The 16834-nt window shown below is 36.9% G+C and overlaps 1 protein-coding gene across 1 annotated transcript in view; it reads left to right on the forward strand.

Moving 5' to 3' along the window:
- LOC306875575 (DNA-directed RNA polymerase, mitochondrial-like) overlaps positions 1-16834 on the forward strand; it is a 56095-nt gene that overhangs the window by 21622 nt on the left and 17639 nt on the right. Inside the window, exons 11-14 of the mRNA XM_079426248.1 lie at positions 65-187; positions 7875-8054; positions 10193-10279; positions 11790-11903. Of these exons, the coding sequence (XP_079282374.1) occupies positions 65-187; positions 7875-8054; positions 10193-10279; positions 11790-11903 (504 nt within the window). The remainder of the gene's footprint in view (positions 1-64; positions 188-7874; positions 8055-10192; positions 10280-11789; positions 11904-16834) is intronic.

Here is a 16834-nt window from a genome sequence, read left to right on the forward strand (position 1 = left end):
AATGGAAGACTTTAAAGTGACTTTAAACTGATAAATGTGTTCTCTCTATCTCTCTCTCTTGTAGGACGGTTCGTGCAACGGCCTCCAGCACTATGCTGCCCTCGGGCGGGATGTGATTGGTGCTACTTCGGTGAACCTCATGCCCTGTGAACTGCCTCAGGATGTGTACAGCGGTGTAGCTCAGCAGGTCAGTCACACTGCGGCACCAGAGGGCGGCAGTGCATCTTACAGCCCTTCAGAGCAGCGTTTCCCAACCTTTCCCTGTCCTCAGTTACTCCATAGTTCCATCCGTATGGTTCAAAGGTTCAGAAATGTGTTTTATTTAACCCATATTATACTGATTAATATCATTTAGCATTTTCATTATGTTCATGTAAGTTCATAAGTTTATTATTATTATTGCTGTTTCTATTCAATATTATTACAATAATATTTATTTTATTTAATTTATTTAATAATATAAAAATAATCATTTCATTTATAAATTTTGATTTAAATATAATATTATAGTGAACATTGTGGTTAATTAACAGTGTTGTATTATTTTTTTAATTATATTTGAAATGCCATATTTATATATGTATTAACTATTATAATGTTATTATACATTTACTATTTAATTGAAAGATATGTAAGTATCTATATAATAATAGCTATATAAAAATTTATTATTTTTAAATATTGTTGTTTTTATGTTTGCTATTTTATTTAAATATATTATAATTTAGTTATTAGTTATATATATATATATAATATTTAATTTTTTTTTTACAATGTTTATAATATAATTGTTTATTATATTATATCATATACTGTATATAATAGAAAAAATATAATACTGTTACATATTTATTATATTTATAATTAAAAATTAATTTAACTTTTTATAGTTTGTTTATAGGTAATAATATTTATAATAAAATCTAACAAATAAACTGGTAATTTTATTTAAATGTAATATTTATATATTATTAAAATGTATTTTTATTTATATTTAAATTTTATAACTTAAAAGTAAAAGTAAAATATTATAACATGCACACAAACTTGTATATCATGCTGCCTACAGCAGTGCTTCCCAAACCTGTCCTGGAGGACCCATAGCCCTGCACATTTTGTATGTCTCCCTTATCTTACACACCTGATTCATGTCTTGCAGTCTCTACTAACGAGCTGATTAGTTGAATCTGGTGTGTAAGATAAGGGAAGACATACAATGGCTGTGTCCAAATTCAGGGTCTGCATCCTTCGGAGTACTCATTTGAAGGATGTTACGTCACAGCGCCGCGACGAAGGCTGTCCAAATTCGTAGGATCCTTCAAATGCGGCCCACAAATACGTCCTCCTTTTCCCCGAATTGGAAGGATGGGTGTGGTGGATCCTTTCCCGTCCTACCTATCCCATAATTCTTTTCGGCAGAGCGTAATGGCGGACGAAGCGAGCGGTAGCGGAGTGGGAGAGGAGTTTCTCTGACAAAACAAGCTAAAGTTTATGCTTCGGCTCAATGAATTTGTAGGAGAAATTAGTAGAATACTTAAAAACAGGCTATAATGGCTTACCTGGATGTGACTGTCTTGTAGTCTGATATAAAAAACTCTCCGACAACGAGCAAAGAAAGTATTTAATTTATTTAATTGCTTTATTTCTTCCAAAAGAATTCAAATGAGGAGAATAACTCTTTGTTTGTCCATTTTCCCGCTTCTTGCTTGGCGCTGTCATGGTTGCTAGGCGACAGGTTATGAGCAACGGGTAAGGGAGGGAACTGAAAGAAGGGTAGGCTGTCCAAATTCACAAACACCGACTTCCGGGTTTTGCGGACGTCGGAGGATCCCTCCTCCTTCAACCGGGTAGGAAGGATCCTAAGGAGGATGCAGACCCTGAATTTGGACACAGCCATCATATGCAGGGCTAGGGGTCCTCCAGGACAGGTTTGGGAAGCACTGTAGAGGTCTTCTCGGGTCCTAAAATCCGTGCCCGACCCAAATCACTTCTTACCCGAACCCGACGTGCATAAATAATAATAATAAAAAAAGATAAATCAGACCTGAGTCCGACCTGACCGCATTTATTTTTGAACCTGACTGGACCCGAACGTAAACGGCATTAACGTGTACACAGCCTGCAGCCCCGCATCGGTCCGGAAAAATCCTGGGGTCCTGCTGACTGATTTGACCGCTGCTACATTACTTTCATTCAGTTTATTTACTTATTAGCCTATTACTTTATATCTTTGCCTGCCTGATGGATATATATTATTTCTGAGTTTTCAATTGGCAATTTGGCTTTCAATTGTAACCAGTGGATTTGAAATATAAACGTGATTAAAAAATTAAATCGATAGGTTAATAAATCATGGATTTGCTCTGCAACATTAGCTACCTCATCTCCGGTGAGCGGCCTCGTTGGCACAGTTAGGCAACGCGTCAATCTCTTAATCTGAAGGTCGTAAATTCGAGCCTCACATGGGGCAGCATGGTGCTTTTTATGGGCAGTTGTGGCCTAATGGATAGAGAGTTGGACTCGTGTGTTCGAGTCTCAGGTCTGGCAGGGATTGTAGGTGGGGGGAGTGAATAACCAACACTCTCTCCACCCTCAATACCACGACTGAGGTGAGACCCTTGAGCAAGGCACCGAATCCCCAACTGCTCCCCGGGCGCCGCAGCATTGGCTGCCCACTGCTCCGGGTGTGTGTTCACTACTGTGTGTACACTTGGATGGGTTAAATGCAGAGCACAAATTCCGAGTATGGGTCACCATACTTGGCCTTTCCTTTTTCTGCACACAAAAAAAGAAAAGCCTTGCATTAGCACGCAGCGTAATGAAGTGAGTGGATTTCCTAATGGATCTCATATCTATAAGGTGGGTTTCTGAGGTTACAAACGTGTTCCTTTTTTACGTGCGTTTCTCAAAAATGAGCTTAACATTAACGCACAAGTATGCTACGCATCCGGGAACGTTTAAAAGAATTTGGGTCTAATCGGGTCCATTTGGGAAAAGCACATGAATTTTAATTACCCGAGACCCGAGGCTGCTAATACCGAACCCGACCCGCGTCCGAGGCACTCGTAGAAGTTTTGGACCCGAACTCACTCAGGTCTCGGGTTTTCGGATCCAAGTGGACCCGTGAAGACCTTTAAAGCACTGGTCTACAGGAAATGAAAAAAATAAGAATTTTAAGTAATGATAAATACAATTTTAATCTTTCCTGTGTGGGACTCACTGCACTAGAGCACATCCACAATCAGCCTTTACCATTTTCATTTTTATAAATTTTGATTTTGTCTGAGGCTTTTTGCATCCTTTTTTATTTTCCATCACAGCTTAATATTCATCTTAAATTGCTGCAGTTCCACAACTTATGGTCTCAATGCTCCAGATTTCAGTTCTGGGAAGACTGCATATTTTTCTTAGAGAACACTATCTGAGATATATTGACCTACCTATCGATTTGGCTATATTTTGGGAACACAGTGTACTCTCTAAATACAGTGTTGTACCATTCTACCAGAAACATCAGGTTGCGCTAACCTTAGCTCAAGAGGACATAGCAGACATCTCAATGAGCTCTGCTGAGTCAGAGTTTGGCCTAAACAGCCTCATTGTTCCTCAGTAGTTGACATCAGACCTTCTGTTTCATAAGGTAAGCTCCCAAGAGCCCCAATAAGACGGTCAACACCTTTCATACCTCATGTGTGATTAATGAACCTGCTCCTCTCTCCATGCAGGTTAAGCTATTTATAGTTTAAGTGAGGGACAATTGTGATATTTCTGTTATCATTGGGGTGTTGATGGCACAGTGGATAAGACACATGCATTTGGTGTGAGAGACCCGGGTTCGAATCCACTGTGAGACACCAATGTGTCCCTGAGCAAGACACCCAACCCCCTAGTTGCTCCAGAGGCGTGCGACCTCTGACATATATAGCAATTGTAAGTCGCTTTGGACAAAAGCGTCAGCTAAATGAATAAATGTAAATGTAATCATTAGTTTTATTTCAGAACTCCCCCTCAGGAGTCTTTAAAATAAGTTATAGATACTTATTTGTTAAAATTGTATACATACACACACACACACACACACACACACACACACACACACACATATATATCTATATATATATATGAACAGTTCAGATGCAAAACCCTCTAAATCCATCAGACTTTTCTTTTAAATGTGCATTTTTTTATCAGGCTCTTATGATCAGGTTCAGTAGTTTAATTTTAAAGGTAATGATAAGGTAATTAGTTAGTGAATAACAACTTTTTTTTCAAAAATATCACTTTAGACAAACCATTGGTTTTTAACAAGTTAGATTTTCTTTTGCATCAAAACCAGCTAAATCCACCTCTTTGGAACAAGACGGTAAATAGTTGAAAAATCACTAAAGATGCAACTAGAAACCCTGTCTGAATACAGGCAAAAATCCCCAAAAAATCTAAAGAACAAAACAAAAAGAAAAGATTCACACTGTATAACCACAATGGCACAAAATGGCAGCATATTTATTTTAACAACAAAAAAGCAAATGTTACACAAACAACCCAACATTAAAAATACATGAAAAATACATACATCTGGTATAACATCCATATGAGACAGAAGAATGGCATCTTGTTTGACTTTGTCGTTAGTGAAATAGAGCTGTTGTTCGAAGTAAAATAAATCAGATTCCTTCAAAGTAACGGCACTGCATGAAAAACTGTTATGAGTGCATGCTACACTTGCGACCAAGCCATTTCCACGGTATCTACTTTCATTTGCCTTATAACGGGCAGAGTTTTGAGGTAAATAACATTTTCTTCTACTATTCAGTGTCAGTAGGACAGGCTCATCCATTTCATCGTACTCCATCTTTTATGTAAAAAATTTCAATCTGAATCTAAAACAATTTCCACAGAAAAACCGGCTCCTCAGCACGGCGTTATATTGAAACCGCTCGAAATCATATGATTCGATTCGCGCCTTCTGATTGGTTCTTGGAACATAGAGGCTTTTGCTGCCAAAGGGAAGGCGTCGGTTTCGGTTTGTTGGCGTCTAGAGTTTTTTGCCAACAAACCGATATTTCTGAATGGGCTGATGCTGGGATTTAGAGGATTTGAAGCAAAAATATTTGTTGAACGTGTACTATGTGCCGTAAGCATTCGCTCAATGACATTATCTCATTTTTGACAGAGGTGGTGTTTAGCAGCTTTTGCATCTGAACTCTTCATATATACACACACACACATATATATATATATATATATATATATATATATATATATATAAAAACACATATACACAGATACACAGTCAGGTCCATAAATATTGGGACATCGACACAATTCTAACATTTTTGGCTCTATACACCACCACAATGTATTTCAAATGAAACGAACAAGATATGATTTAACTGCAGACTGTCAGCTTTAATTTGAGGGTATTTACATCCAAATCAGGTGAACGGTGTAGGAATTACAACAGTTTGCATATGTGCCTCCCACTTGTTAAGGGACCAAAAGTAATGGGACAATTGGCTTCTCATCTGTTCCATGGCCAGGTGTGTGTTATTCCCTCATTATCCCAATTACAATGAGCAGATAAAAGGTCCAGAGTTAATTTCAAGTGTGCTATTTGCATTTGGAATCTGTTGCTGTCAACTGTCAAGATGAGATCCAAAGAGCTGTCACTATCAGTGAAGCAAGCCATCATTAGGCTGAAAAAACAAAACAAATCCATCCAGAGATAGCAAAAACATTAGGCGTGACCAAAACAACTGTTTGGAACATTCTTAAAAAGAAGGAACGCACCGGTGAGCTCAGCAACACCAAAAGACCCGGAAGACCACGGAAAACAACTGTGGTGGATGACCGAAGAATTCTTTCCCTGGTGAAGAAAACACCCTTCACAACAGTTGGCCAGATCAAGAGCACTCTCCAGGAGGTAGGTGTATGTGTGTCAAAGTCAACAATCAAGAGAAGACTTCACCAGAGTGAATACAGAGGGTTCACCACAAGACGTAAACCATTGGTGAGCCTCAAAAACAGGAAGGCCAGATTAGAGTTTGCCAAACGACATCTAAAAAAGCCTTCACAGTTCTGGAACAACATCCTATGGACAGATGAGACCAAGATCAACTTGTAGCAGAGTGATGGGAAGAGAAGAGTATGGAGAAGGAAAGGAACTGCTCATGATCCTAAGCATGCCACCTCATCAGTGAAGCATGGTGGTGGTAGTGTCATGGCGTGGGCATGTATGGCTGCCAGTGAAACTGGTTCTCTTGTATTTATTGATGATGTGACTGCTGACAAAAGCAGCAGGATGAATTCTGAAGTGTTTCGGGCAATATTATCTGCTCATATTCAGCCAAATGCTTCAGAACTCACTGGACGGCGCTTCACAGTGCAGATGGACAATGACCCAAAGCATACTGCAAAAGCAACCAAAGAGTTTTTGAAGGGAAAGAAGTGGACTGTTATGCAATGGCCAAGTCAATCACCTGACCTGAATCCGATTGAGCATGCATTTCACTTGCTGAAGACAAAACTGAAGGGAAAATGCCCCAAGAACAAGCAGGAACTGAAGACGGTTGCAGTAGAGGCCTGACAGAGCATCACCAGGGATGAAACCCAGCGTCTGGTGATGTCTATGCGTTCCAGACTTCAGGCTGTAATTGACTGCAAAGGATTTGCAACCAAGTATTAAAAAGTGAAAGTTTGATTTATGATTATTATTCTGTCCCATTACTTTTGGTCCCTTAACAAGTGGGAGGCACATATGCAAACATATGTAATTCCTACACCGTTCACCTGATTTGGATGTAAATACCCTCAAATTAAAGCTGACAGTCTGCAGTTAAAGCACATCTTGTTCGTTTTATTTAAAATCCATTGTGGTGGTGTATAGAGCCAAAAATGTTAGAATTGTGTCGATGTCCCAATATTTATGGACCTGACTGTATATATGTATGTGTGTGTGTGTGTGTGTGTATATATGGGTGTTGTCAAACGGTTAATCACAATCGTATCCAAAATAAAAGTTTTGTTTACGTAATGTGTGTACTCTGTATACTTATTATGAATATATAAAGACACACACATACAGCATATATTTTGAAAATATTTACATGTATACACACATATTATGTAAACAAAAACTTGTATAAACTTGTAATGTATAAATGTTATATTTATTTAAATATTATTACCAGTTTATTTGATTTATTTTATTAAAAGTCTAATAATAATACACTATTTTATTATATTATACATTACAACATATGGCATAATATAATATGATGTTTTATAATATTAGTATTATATTTATTCTCTAAATATAGATATCTATGTATTTAGTTGTATATTACTAAGAATTTATTCATTATTTTATATTGTATTTTTTATTGTTTAATTTATTTCTATTGTAAATATAATAATAATAATAAAAATATTTTTATTAAATAGTAAAATATATATAACATTATAATGATGAAATAAATATAAGTGTTATCTTGTTTGTATCATATTTTAAAATATAAATAGTTTATTTATAATTGAGTTATTTATATTTATATTAATAATAGTTTATATTTTACCACTACAAATAATAATGCACTATTTTATTATAAATATTTTACATGCATTTATGTAATAAATACATATTTATCTTACATATATTTATTACATATAATCAATTTATTATATATTACAAATATATAAAATATAATAAAATAATTTTTATATTTATAAATGTAAAAAATACATACAAAAATATAACACTAGTCAAACTACATGATTTGTCGGTTGCTGGACGAGTTGCATAACTGCATAACTGTGACTAATAAGTGTATTGATTTATGCAGTCTCAGAAAGGTGCACTGTCCTGTGTCTCATAGGTGGAAGAGTTCAGGGCTCGGGATGCAGAGAAGGGTTTGAAGATCGCGCAGGTGCTGGAGGGCTTCATCAGCAGGAAGGTGGTGAAGCAGACGGTCATGACTGTGGTCTATGGCGTCACGCGCTACGGGGGCCGTCTGCAAATCGAAAAGCGACTGAAGGAAATCGATGATTTCCCTAAGGTGAGGCTCGTTGCACTTTGCTAAAAATTATCATAGATGGAGTAACAAACTGAGATGAAAAATGACTCGAGTTTCCGTGTGAAACAAACCTTGTCCTGCATGATGGTTGGATGGATGTGGTCGGATCCATGTTTTCCAGCCAGAACTTGCAGCAGAAACTCTTCCTGATTGATTACAGACACTTTTTTTGATGGAAAAGTTCCTCAATCTGGTCCTTGCAGCCACATCTCAGGTTCTTTAGCCATACAAAGTCCTCTGTTATCTCCATTATTTCTAGTTATGTAACCTTTCTTCATCTCGACTTAAAGGTGAAGATAAGGTTGGCAATCTTGCTTTACATCACAGATGACGTGAAATAAAGATTTATTTTTCCCTCGTTTGCGTCAGGCTTGATTTTCCCAAGTTCGGCCCTCTGTGGGCAGCCATAGAAACAGGTGACGCCCTTCTCATCTCTCCTAAGCTGTGGAGAATGAAAGAGGAATGATCACCTATAGAGTCAAGGGATCTCATCTCCACATTCTGCTTGCTAAAGCAAAACTCTTGATTGTTGAACTTAAACATGTTTTGTGGTGTTACTTTGTTCAAATCTCAGGCCTTTTTTGGTGTCTTTGAAGACATTTTTTTAATGAGATTTTAATTCGATTTTTCAAACCAAGACAAAAATGGTTCTGTTAAGAACTGTTTGTTGAAAATTTCGAGTAACCAAAAATGGTTCTTCAATGGTGAAAACCCACTTTTGAATGTTTATTTTTAAGAGTATATTTATTTAAATCTTTTCATTTCAGTTACTGGTACCTGACATGCATATGCAAATGAGCATAAATATTATATTAATGCTCTGATGTGCCCTTGCAGGTTTGGATAAAGCATCCACACTGTTGTGCTTGTATGTATTTCTAAGTGATGTAAATGTACTTTGATTGGCCAAATGCTTCACCGGCTACATGACATTTGAAAAATAAAAGTAAAATATTCACTCCGCAAACGTGATAATGACATTTAGCTACTTGTTGTATGCAGCGTTGTGTTCTTTTCTCAGCTTCGATATGTAGCACTGCAAGTTCTTATTGGAGATTTAGGGCTAGTTTTACTAACAACTTGCGCCAGCGCAAACAGTCGTTTGGCATTAAAATAGTACTGTCAGGTTTTACTAAAGACGTGCAGTGATGAATTAGCGCTGAAAAGGCGTGGACACAGTTATTTCTGCGCCTGACCTTATTGAATATGCATTTGTAGGAATCTCTCTTTCAGATGCAAAAGTTATGGGAGGAGAGTATTCAAATGAATCACGCAACGCATTTTACTAACGTTTGCCCTCGTCAAATTACTGGCATTTGCGCCAGTTAATTTATTTGTAATGCCAGAAGAACACATTATCCGAAAATATAATTTGCCAAATCATGATATTTTTTAACTTGCTTCAGGAAATAAAAGACAACTTGGAACCCTCAACTAGGAGCCACACAATACCAGCTCTATCAAACTTCAGCCTCTGCTCCTTTTCAACATGCTATTGCTTCTTTATTTATTTATTCTTCACTTGCGATTACACTAATTTGCGCTGTGCTTGGTATATTGCGTCGATATATAAATTAGATGTTGCGTCTGTGTTCTGTAATTTGTGCATTGTTCGTAAATCACCTGGAGAAATTTCCACACCCATCGGCACTGTTTTGGAATTGCACTCTTACGCTAATTTGGCCTGTTTAGTAAAACTGGCCCCTAGCCAGATTTTCATGCTATTTTAAACAGAAAATTAATATATGAATAAATAGTTTTTGCCCTGAAAATAGCCTAAGATGCTGACATGTTATTAAATAAATATATACTACTACTCATGCTCTTTCAGTTGTGTAAATTGTGCATTTACACTTCATCTCTGTTATCAAAACACACAACAAAAACAGCTCCGAACATGGCGTCCTCAATTCACTGGTTGTTGATGTTTGTAAATGCCGCGAATAAAGACGTCGCTGTCGGCTTCTTCAGAGTTCCTGCTCCCGGTGCGAATGCAACGAGGAAAACTGCTCAAGGGAGAAATTGGTTCTCTAGGAACGACCCTGCTGGCTAGTTCCTAGAACTGAGTTCCCAGAACTACGTGGTGCGAAAGCCCCTAATGTGCTATTTTCAATCCTCAGGACTACATATGGGATGCTTCACATTACCTGGTGAAGCAGGTGTTCAGCAGCTTGAAGGAAATGTTCACAGGGACGAGAGAAATTCAGGTACATACTACCACATTCCCACATACACTTTCGGGACTATTATATGTTTTTAACTTGTGTGGTAATCCTTTACAATATGTTCTTTACCAAAAGCTAAATCTAAGGTTAATTTGTGGCCATTTTCATTATATTTTAGCTCATTTTGGAATCATTTTATAAATTATATTATTTCTTAACAAAAATGTTTTCATTTAGTTTTTATTGATCAACACTGATAAAATTGTGGCTGTCAGTTGAATAACTGTTTTAGTCAAATAAAGTCGTATAATTCATTTGTCACATTAATCTTATACACCACTGTTCGAATATTATTATTATTATTTTTTTTAATTGATCAAAAGTGGCAGTAAAACTTTTATAATTTGATTTCTATTTTAAATAAATGCTGTTCTTTTAATCTTGCTGTTCGTCAAAGAATCTTGAAATTGCATATACTATTTGCACAAAAGTATTTAGCAGCACAACTGTGTTCAACATTGATAATAATAAGAAATTTTTCTTGAGCAGCGAATCTGCATATGAAGGATCATGTGACACTGAAGACTGGAGTAATGATGCTGAAAATTCAGCTTTGCATCAGAGGAATAAATTACATTTGAAAATATATTGCAATAAAAACGTACGTTAAATTGTAATAATATTTGACAATATTTCTATTTTTTATCATATTTTAATCAAATAAATCCAGCTTTGGTGAGCATATAAGAGACTTCTTTCAAAATAATCCCTAATGACCCACAGTGGTGTTTATCAATGGTTTTTAAAGAAAACCCAACCTTCGTTGCTTTTTTTTTTTTTGAATGAAAAGATTATTTTTGTGAATCGCCAGATGTAGTTCTCCCATGATGCAACTGGCTGTGGCTCATGAATTACAGCTGCAGGAAACAGAAAAGGAATGAACGTCCCTGGTGCAGTAGATCAAGGACCAGCCGCTCACTGTCTCCTGTTGCACCCTTTGGGGAGACGAGCAGACAGGCAGAGCGAATGTGAAATATCCCCCACTTTGCCTACAGACACAAGCAGCTTCCTAAATAGGTCAGATCCTCGGGAGAGATGGCAGTTGAGTCCAGGTAGTTGATCATTCCCGTTACTGGCAGAAGGTGATACGGGAGTGGAAAATTGGGGCGCGATGTGGGCCCCGGCTGTTGGTGAACGCTCTGATGAATGGAGCCACTTCATGCCCAGCCCGGTTCCAGATGAACAGAGGAATAGCTCTGGGGACGTTGCGAATGTGGCAGCCAAGTTGCGCAGCCAGCACTGTTGCTGCAGATCAGCAGGTTTTTTTAAACGCTTCATCTCAGCAACAACTTTCCACCTGTGCGTCTGGATTTTTAGACTACTTTATCACTATTTTTTTCTAGTGAAGACAAAGCCTTATGGATAGAGGTTTTGGTTTCAGGTTATCTAGTTCAAATCATTATGCAAATTTGGTTTGGTTCTAAATTCTTAATGTATACAAACTAAGTTGGATCGATTGGTTGATGCTCCTGACTTTTTTTGGTTCTCTCAGGAATGGCTGACAGAGAGCGCTAGGCTAATAGCTAAGTCTGGAAGAACAGTGGAATGGGTCACGCCGCTGGGACTTCCTATCGTTCAGCCCTACCACCAAATAAAGAACCAAACGGTAAGGGTTTTAAAATTGACTTGCTTAAAATTAACTTAACTAATTTACCATTTTAAACACATTTGGCCCACAGTTGGACCTCTGACCCCTTATGAGCCTCTATGTTTAAATGATGTAATTAGGACCCTATGGAATATGTTTTGTTTCCCAAAATTCTATGTTTTCTGTTTGAATTTTTCTAGATTCCGTTTTAATAGTTTAATTAAATTTGAATAATTAAATAGTAAGTCTAATCACTAAAAAATCAAATCTAATGATTTATTTCAGTTTTAACAGTAATAGTGCCCAAACGTTTTTTTATTCTTTCAGAAATTCTGTGTTGTATGTTTTAATTTTTATGAATTGTGTGTTTTAAGATTTAATATAAATGTATTATCAAATTAATGGTTAAAACAAACCAAAAAAAAAATCAAAAGAGTATTTCCTTTTTAATGTTTGCCAAACAAAGTGCGGCAAATCTACTGTAAAATAGCAGTTTGTATTCCTGTCATAAGTTCTTCACGTTCTTCAACCAAACTTTTTATTTGGCAGGTTGTAATGAAGACCTTTGAGTTTCTGTGTGTATCTGACAGTAGTTATCAAATGAAATTATGAAAAAAGTGAAAATGATTGCCATTGTTTGGCAAATTTTCACCAACAAAATCCAGTCATTTCAATACAGATCCACATAATAGAAAATTATGCTTGGCGATGAAAGATTTCCATAAGCAGATTTCACAACTGGTTCAAGCTGGCCATGCAGATTTACCATGTTGCCATGTGTGAGCTGTGCTTCATACATGTCTACACAATTGATAGTAGAAAACGGACATTTTTACCTGCAAAATATTGCTAATGTGACCACACCTTTAGGCCGTTCACTCATTTTGGTATTAGCAAGTTGCCAATTTGTACTTGAACAGGTACTAGATTGATTCAACATTTTCCCTTTTCTGAAAGACACAATAAGTCTTTCATTTCGTCATCCTTGAGGTCTTTCATTGTACTTCCTCAGCAGAATTCAGCAGGGAGTCCGACCTCTCTCTCCGCCCAGCAGGCACGCTCTTTCTCGCTCTCCATCACGGCCTAGATCTCCGTTGCACTGCTTGTCAAAAAGGTCTTGTGCAGCTTGGAGTGAAACAATGAAGTAACGCAGCAGAGGTTTTGCATGCAGACAGCCTGAGCTGCTGTCAGATAAGATCAGCCTGTAGTGCGTGCTGAGATCCATCAGAGAGCATCTGGCAACCCGTCTGTGTCACAGCCGCTGAGCATTTGCTGCTGTTGCTGGGTGTGGCTTAATGCCTAATACTAGATTTAGTTACAGCATTTTTTTTTTTGACACTGGAAGTTTAAGTTAAGTTGCATTTTGTTGAAATATTTTAAAATGTAATTTATTATACTAAAGGGTTATAAATCAGGTACAAGCAGTTTTGTAAAGAAACTAATTTAAAAGGGTGTTTCTGCAATTTTTTTGTCAATTAATTTTGTAACTTTCATTTTATTTATTAAAAAAGCACAGGTCAAAAAGCGCTCGTAGTTCATTCAAGAAATGCCAATGTTCATATCATACCTAATGTGCTGACATTTTTTAGTTCTGCAGTTTTTAAATGAATATGCAAACACATGGTTAATATTTCCCTGCCTTTGGAAGTCAAATGACTTTACAGCTGGGCACAGCTGATGTCATGTGGACCTTAATGACAAGGGTGTGCCTGTTTTCTACTTCATTCCTGTACGGTTTTGAAGAACCGAACCCATTCATTCCTCCTTCGCTGCCGGAAATATGTGTAATTTCATGTGCCTGACCGTTTTGCTTTCATCCCTCCGGTCCACATATCTAGGCAGTGGAAATAATGTGTAATAGCACCCTAATGGCTTGTATGGCCCTCAGTGGGGTTCTGCTGTTGTAAAGGTGCCATTTGTTGGCTCTTGCTTTGTAAAAGTGTCACTTGCCCTTTTCCAGATGTTGACTTCTAAGTCCAGCACCTAAAGAAAATACGATGGCATTTTTTTTGTATTATTATGAATAATAATAGTAATATTGTTAGAATAACACACAATGCATTTTTAAATAATTGTTCTATTGAATATTTGGTAACATTTTAGTAATTCTCACTATTTACTAGTTGCTTATTAGCATACCTATTATTAACATATTGGCTGTTTATTAGCACTTATAAAGCACATATTGTACATGGCCTTATTCTGCATCCCTAATCAAATCAAACACCTAAACCTAACAACTACCTTACTAACTATTGAAGGGTTAGTTCACCCAAAAATTACAAATCTGTCATTAATTACTCACTGTCATGTCATTTCAAACCCGTAAGACCTTCGTTCATCTTCGGAACACAAATTAAGATATTTTTGATGAATTCTGAGAGCTCTCTGGCCCTCCGAAGACAGCAATGCAACTGCATTGTTCGCAAGTCCAGAAACGTAGCAAGGACGTTGGTAAAATGTGACCCTGGACCACAAAACCAGTCTTAAGTGTCAATTTTTCGGACCTCATCTGAAAGCTGAATTTGTGCTCCAGGGTCACAAATAGTCCATGTGACATCAGTGGTTTAACCGTAATTTTACAAAGCTACAAGAATAGCATTTGTGCGCAAAGAAAACAATAATAACATGATTTTTTCAACAAATTTTCTCCCCGAGTTACCGTCTTCCGCCATTTTGGAGAGTACCCTAGAACGTAATCAGCATTGTTTACGTTTAGTAGAAAGTGCGCACATGCTGAACATAAACAACGCTGATTACGTTGATTACATTCTGGGATACTCTCCAAAAATGGTGAAAGGTAGTAACTCGGGAGAATAATTGTTGAATAAATTATTATTGTTGTTTTCTTTGCGCACAAAAAGTATTCTCGTAGCTTCAAAAAATTGCGCTTGAACCACTGATGTCACATGGATTATTTTACCGATGTCCTTACTACGTTTCTGGACCTGGGAACATTGCAGTTGCATTGTTGTCTAAGGGGGTCAGAGGGCTCTCAGATGCCATCAAAAATATCTTAATTTGTGTTCCGAAGATGAACGAAGGTCTTACAGGTTTGGAACAACATATGGGTGAGTAATTAACATTTTTGGGTGAACTAACCCTTTAAAAGTTTATTGATGCAAAATTTGTACTTATTGTTTTGTTAATAGCAAGAATTGGACCTTAAAATAAAGTGTGACTGAATATTTTCATTTTTTTTTTGGTTATAAAACAGTTATTTTAAAATATATATTTTATGATTTGTTTTAGCCTACAATATATGTCAGTGTAAGCTCGAACAATAATAATTTTAATAATATTTTAAGTAATAATGTTAAAACAGTTTCCATTAGAATTTTCAATTAAAATGTTCATGAATGAATCTCAACTGCAGACTGAATGGTCTGATCCTAAATATCATGACCCACTTCCACGAATGTCGTTCATCACATTTTATTGAACTTTTATGGAATTTCTGATGAAGGTCGTCATTAGCGGCCTCATAAATTCTTCACCGTTTAAGCCCTTTTCTTTTATTGAGCAGGAGGTGTGAAGGCCATTTACGGCATTCAGCAGTTCAAATCCTACTCATGTGAATGCTGTTTGATAACAATATAATTAATGTATTCAGTGCTTAAGTTTCAGCTTAATTGCGATAATATTCAAATTATAATGGTCCACTTGCTAAATTTAACATGAAAGCATCGGCATAGCTGAAATGTATGAAGTTTGACAGTTCTTATGACCCTTTTTCTGTACCTTTCCTCAAACACCTGCATATCCCTCTTGCATATTTTACTTAAATGAAGGCATAGATGTATCATGCCAGCATTTGAAGGTGGTCCATGTTGTGATGTATTACGTAGGCCACTAGGTCCATTACTACACACATTCTTCATGAATGGCGCACCCTTTTACTCTCAAAAGATGGTTGATTGGTCAAGGTCAAAAGTTGATCATGTACAACACCATTTAGAGCATTATAGTGAGTCTATATTTATTTCACCTAGCTGTGGAGACACGTTAGGTGGTCACACCAGGGGTTTGCAATTCCCCTGTAAATGTCACACTGCCCAGATTAATGTAGCGCCATCAAGACCCCCATTAATCACCTCCAAGCCTCAGCTCTACCTCCACCTGTTCGCCGTACCATCCCCTACATAGATGAACCTGCATGATGGATCTTAATGACCCTTAATGGTGTTGTGTAAAGGATGAGTTTTGCAGCCCCTTTTTATGGTTCTTTCTTTTATTATAGTTTTCGTTTCATTAGCATATTGGGTTATTTATGTCTGAGGGGAACCCGTAGTAGTCTGCCAGGCTTGGCAGACCGTCAGCTTCGCGGTTTCAAGGTATCTGGGTCTTCCACTTACAGTGCAGTTTGCTAATGAGGATTTTTGCTGTGAATGAGGCTCAACTGTTTGACAAGGTCTAAGAACCTGATACGTGAGGAGCATTAAGCTCTATGCAGACCGTATTGCAGGCTTGATCCTCTTCATTAACATGAAATCAAACATCATGGCAATTTATTCCTTCTGAGCAGGAACCCCAAAGTCACCATCAAATTAAAACCAATCTTTTTACTTAATACTCATCGCTGGTCTAGCTCTTACCTGAAAATGAAAATCTTTTACTCACCCTTGAGTTATGTATGGCTTTTGTTCTTCTGTGGAACACAAAATGAAATAATTGAATAACAGTTTGTGTGAAGTCAATGTGAGTATAGCTTGATTAATCATAACTTGAACACTTAATAAAACACCCAAAAGTGTCAGCCAAAATGTGTTATATTGGTTTTTGTTAGAAAGTAGTTTTAAAGGAATAGTTCACCCAAAAATGAAAATTTACTCATCATTTACTTAACCTCATGTCATTCCAAACCTGTATAAAAGTTTTTTTTTTTTCTTATGTTGAACACAAAAGAAGATATGTTGAAGAATTTTAAAGAACCAAACTGTTGTTGATCC

This window comes from Barbus barbus, assembly GCF_936440315.1.
Source record: "Barbus barbus genome assembly, chromosome: 9".
Taxonomy (NCBI): Eukaryota; Metazoa; Chordata; class Actinopteri; order Cypriniformes; family Cyprinidae; genus Barbus; species Barbus barbus.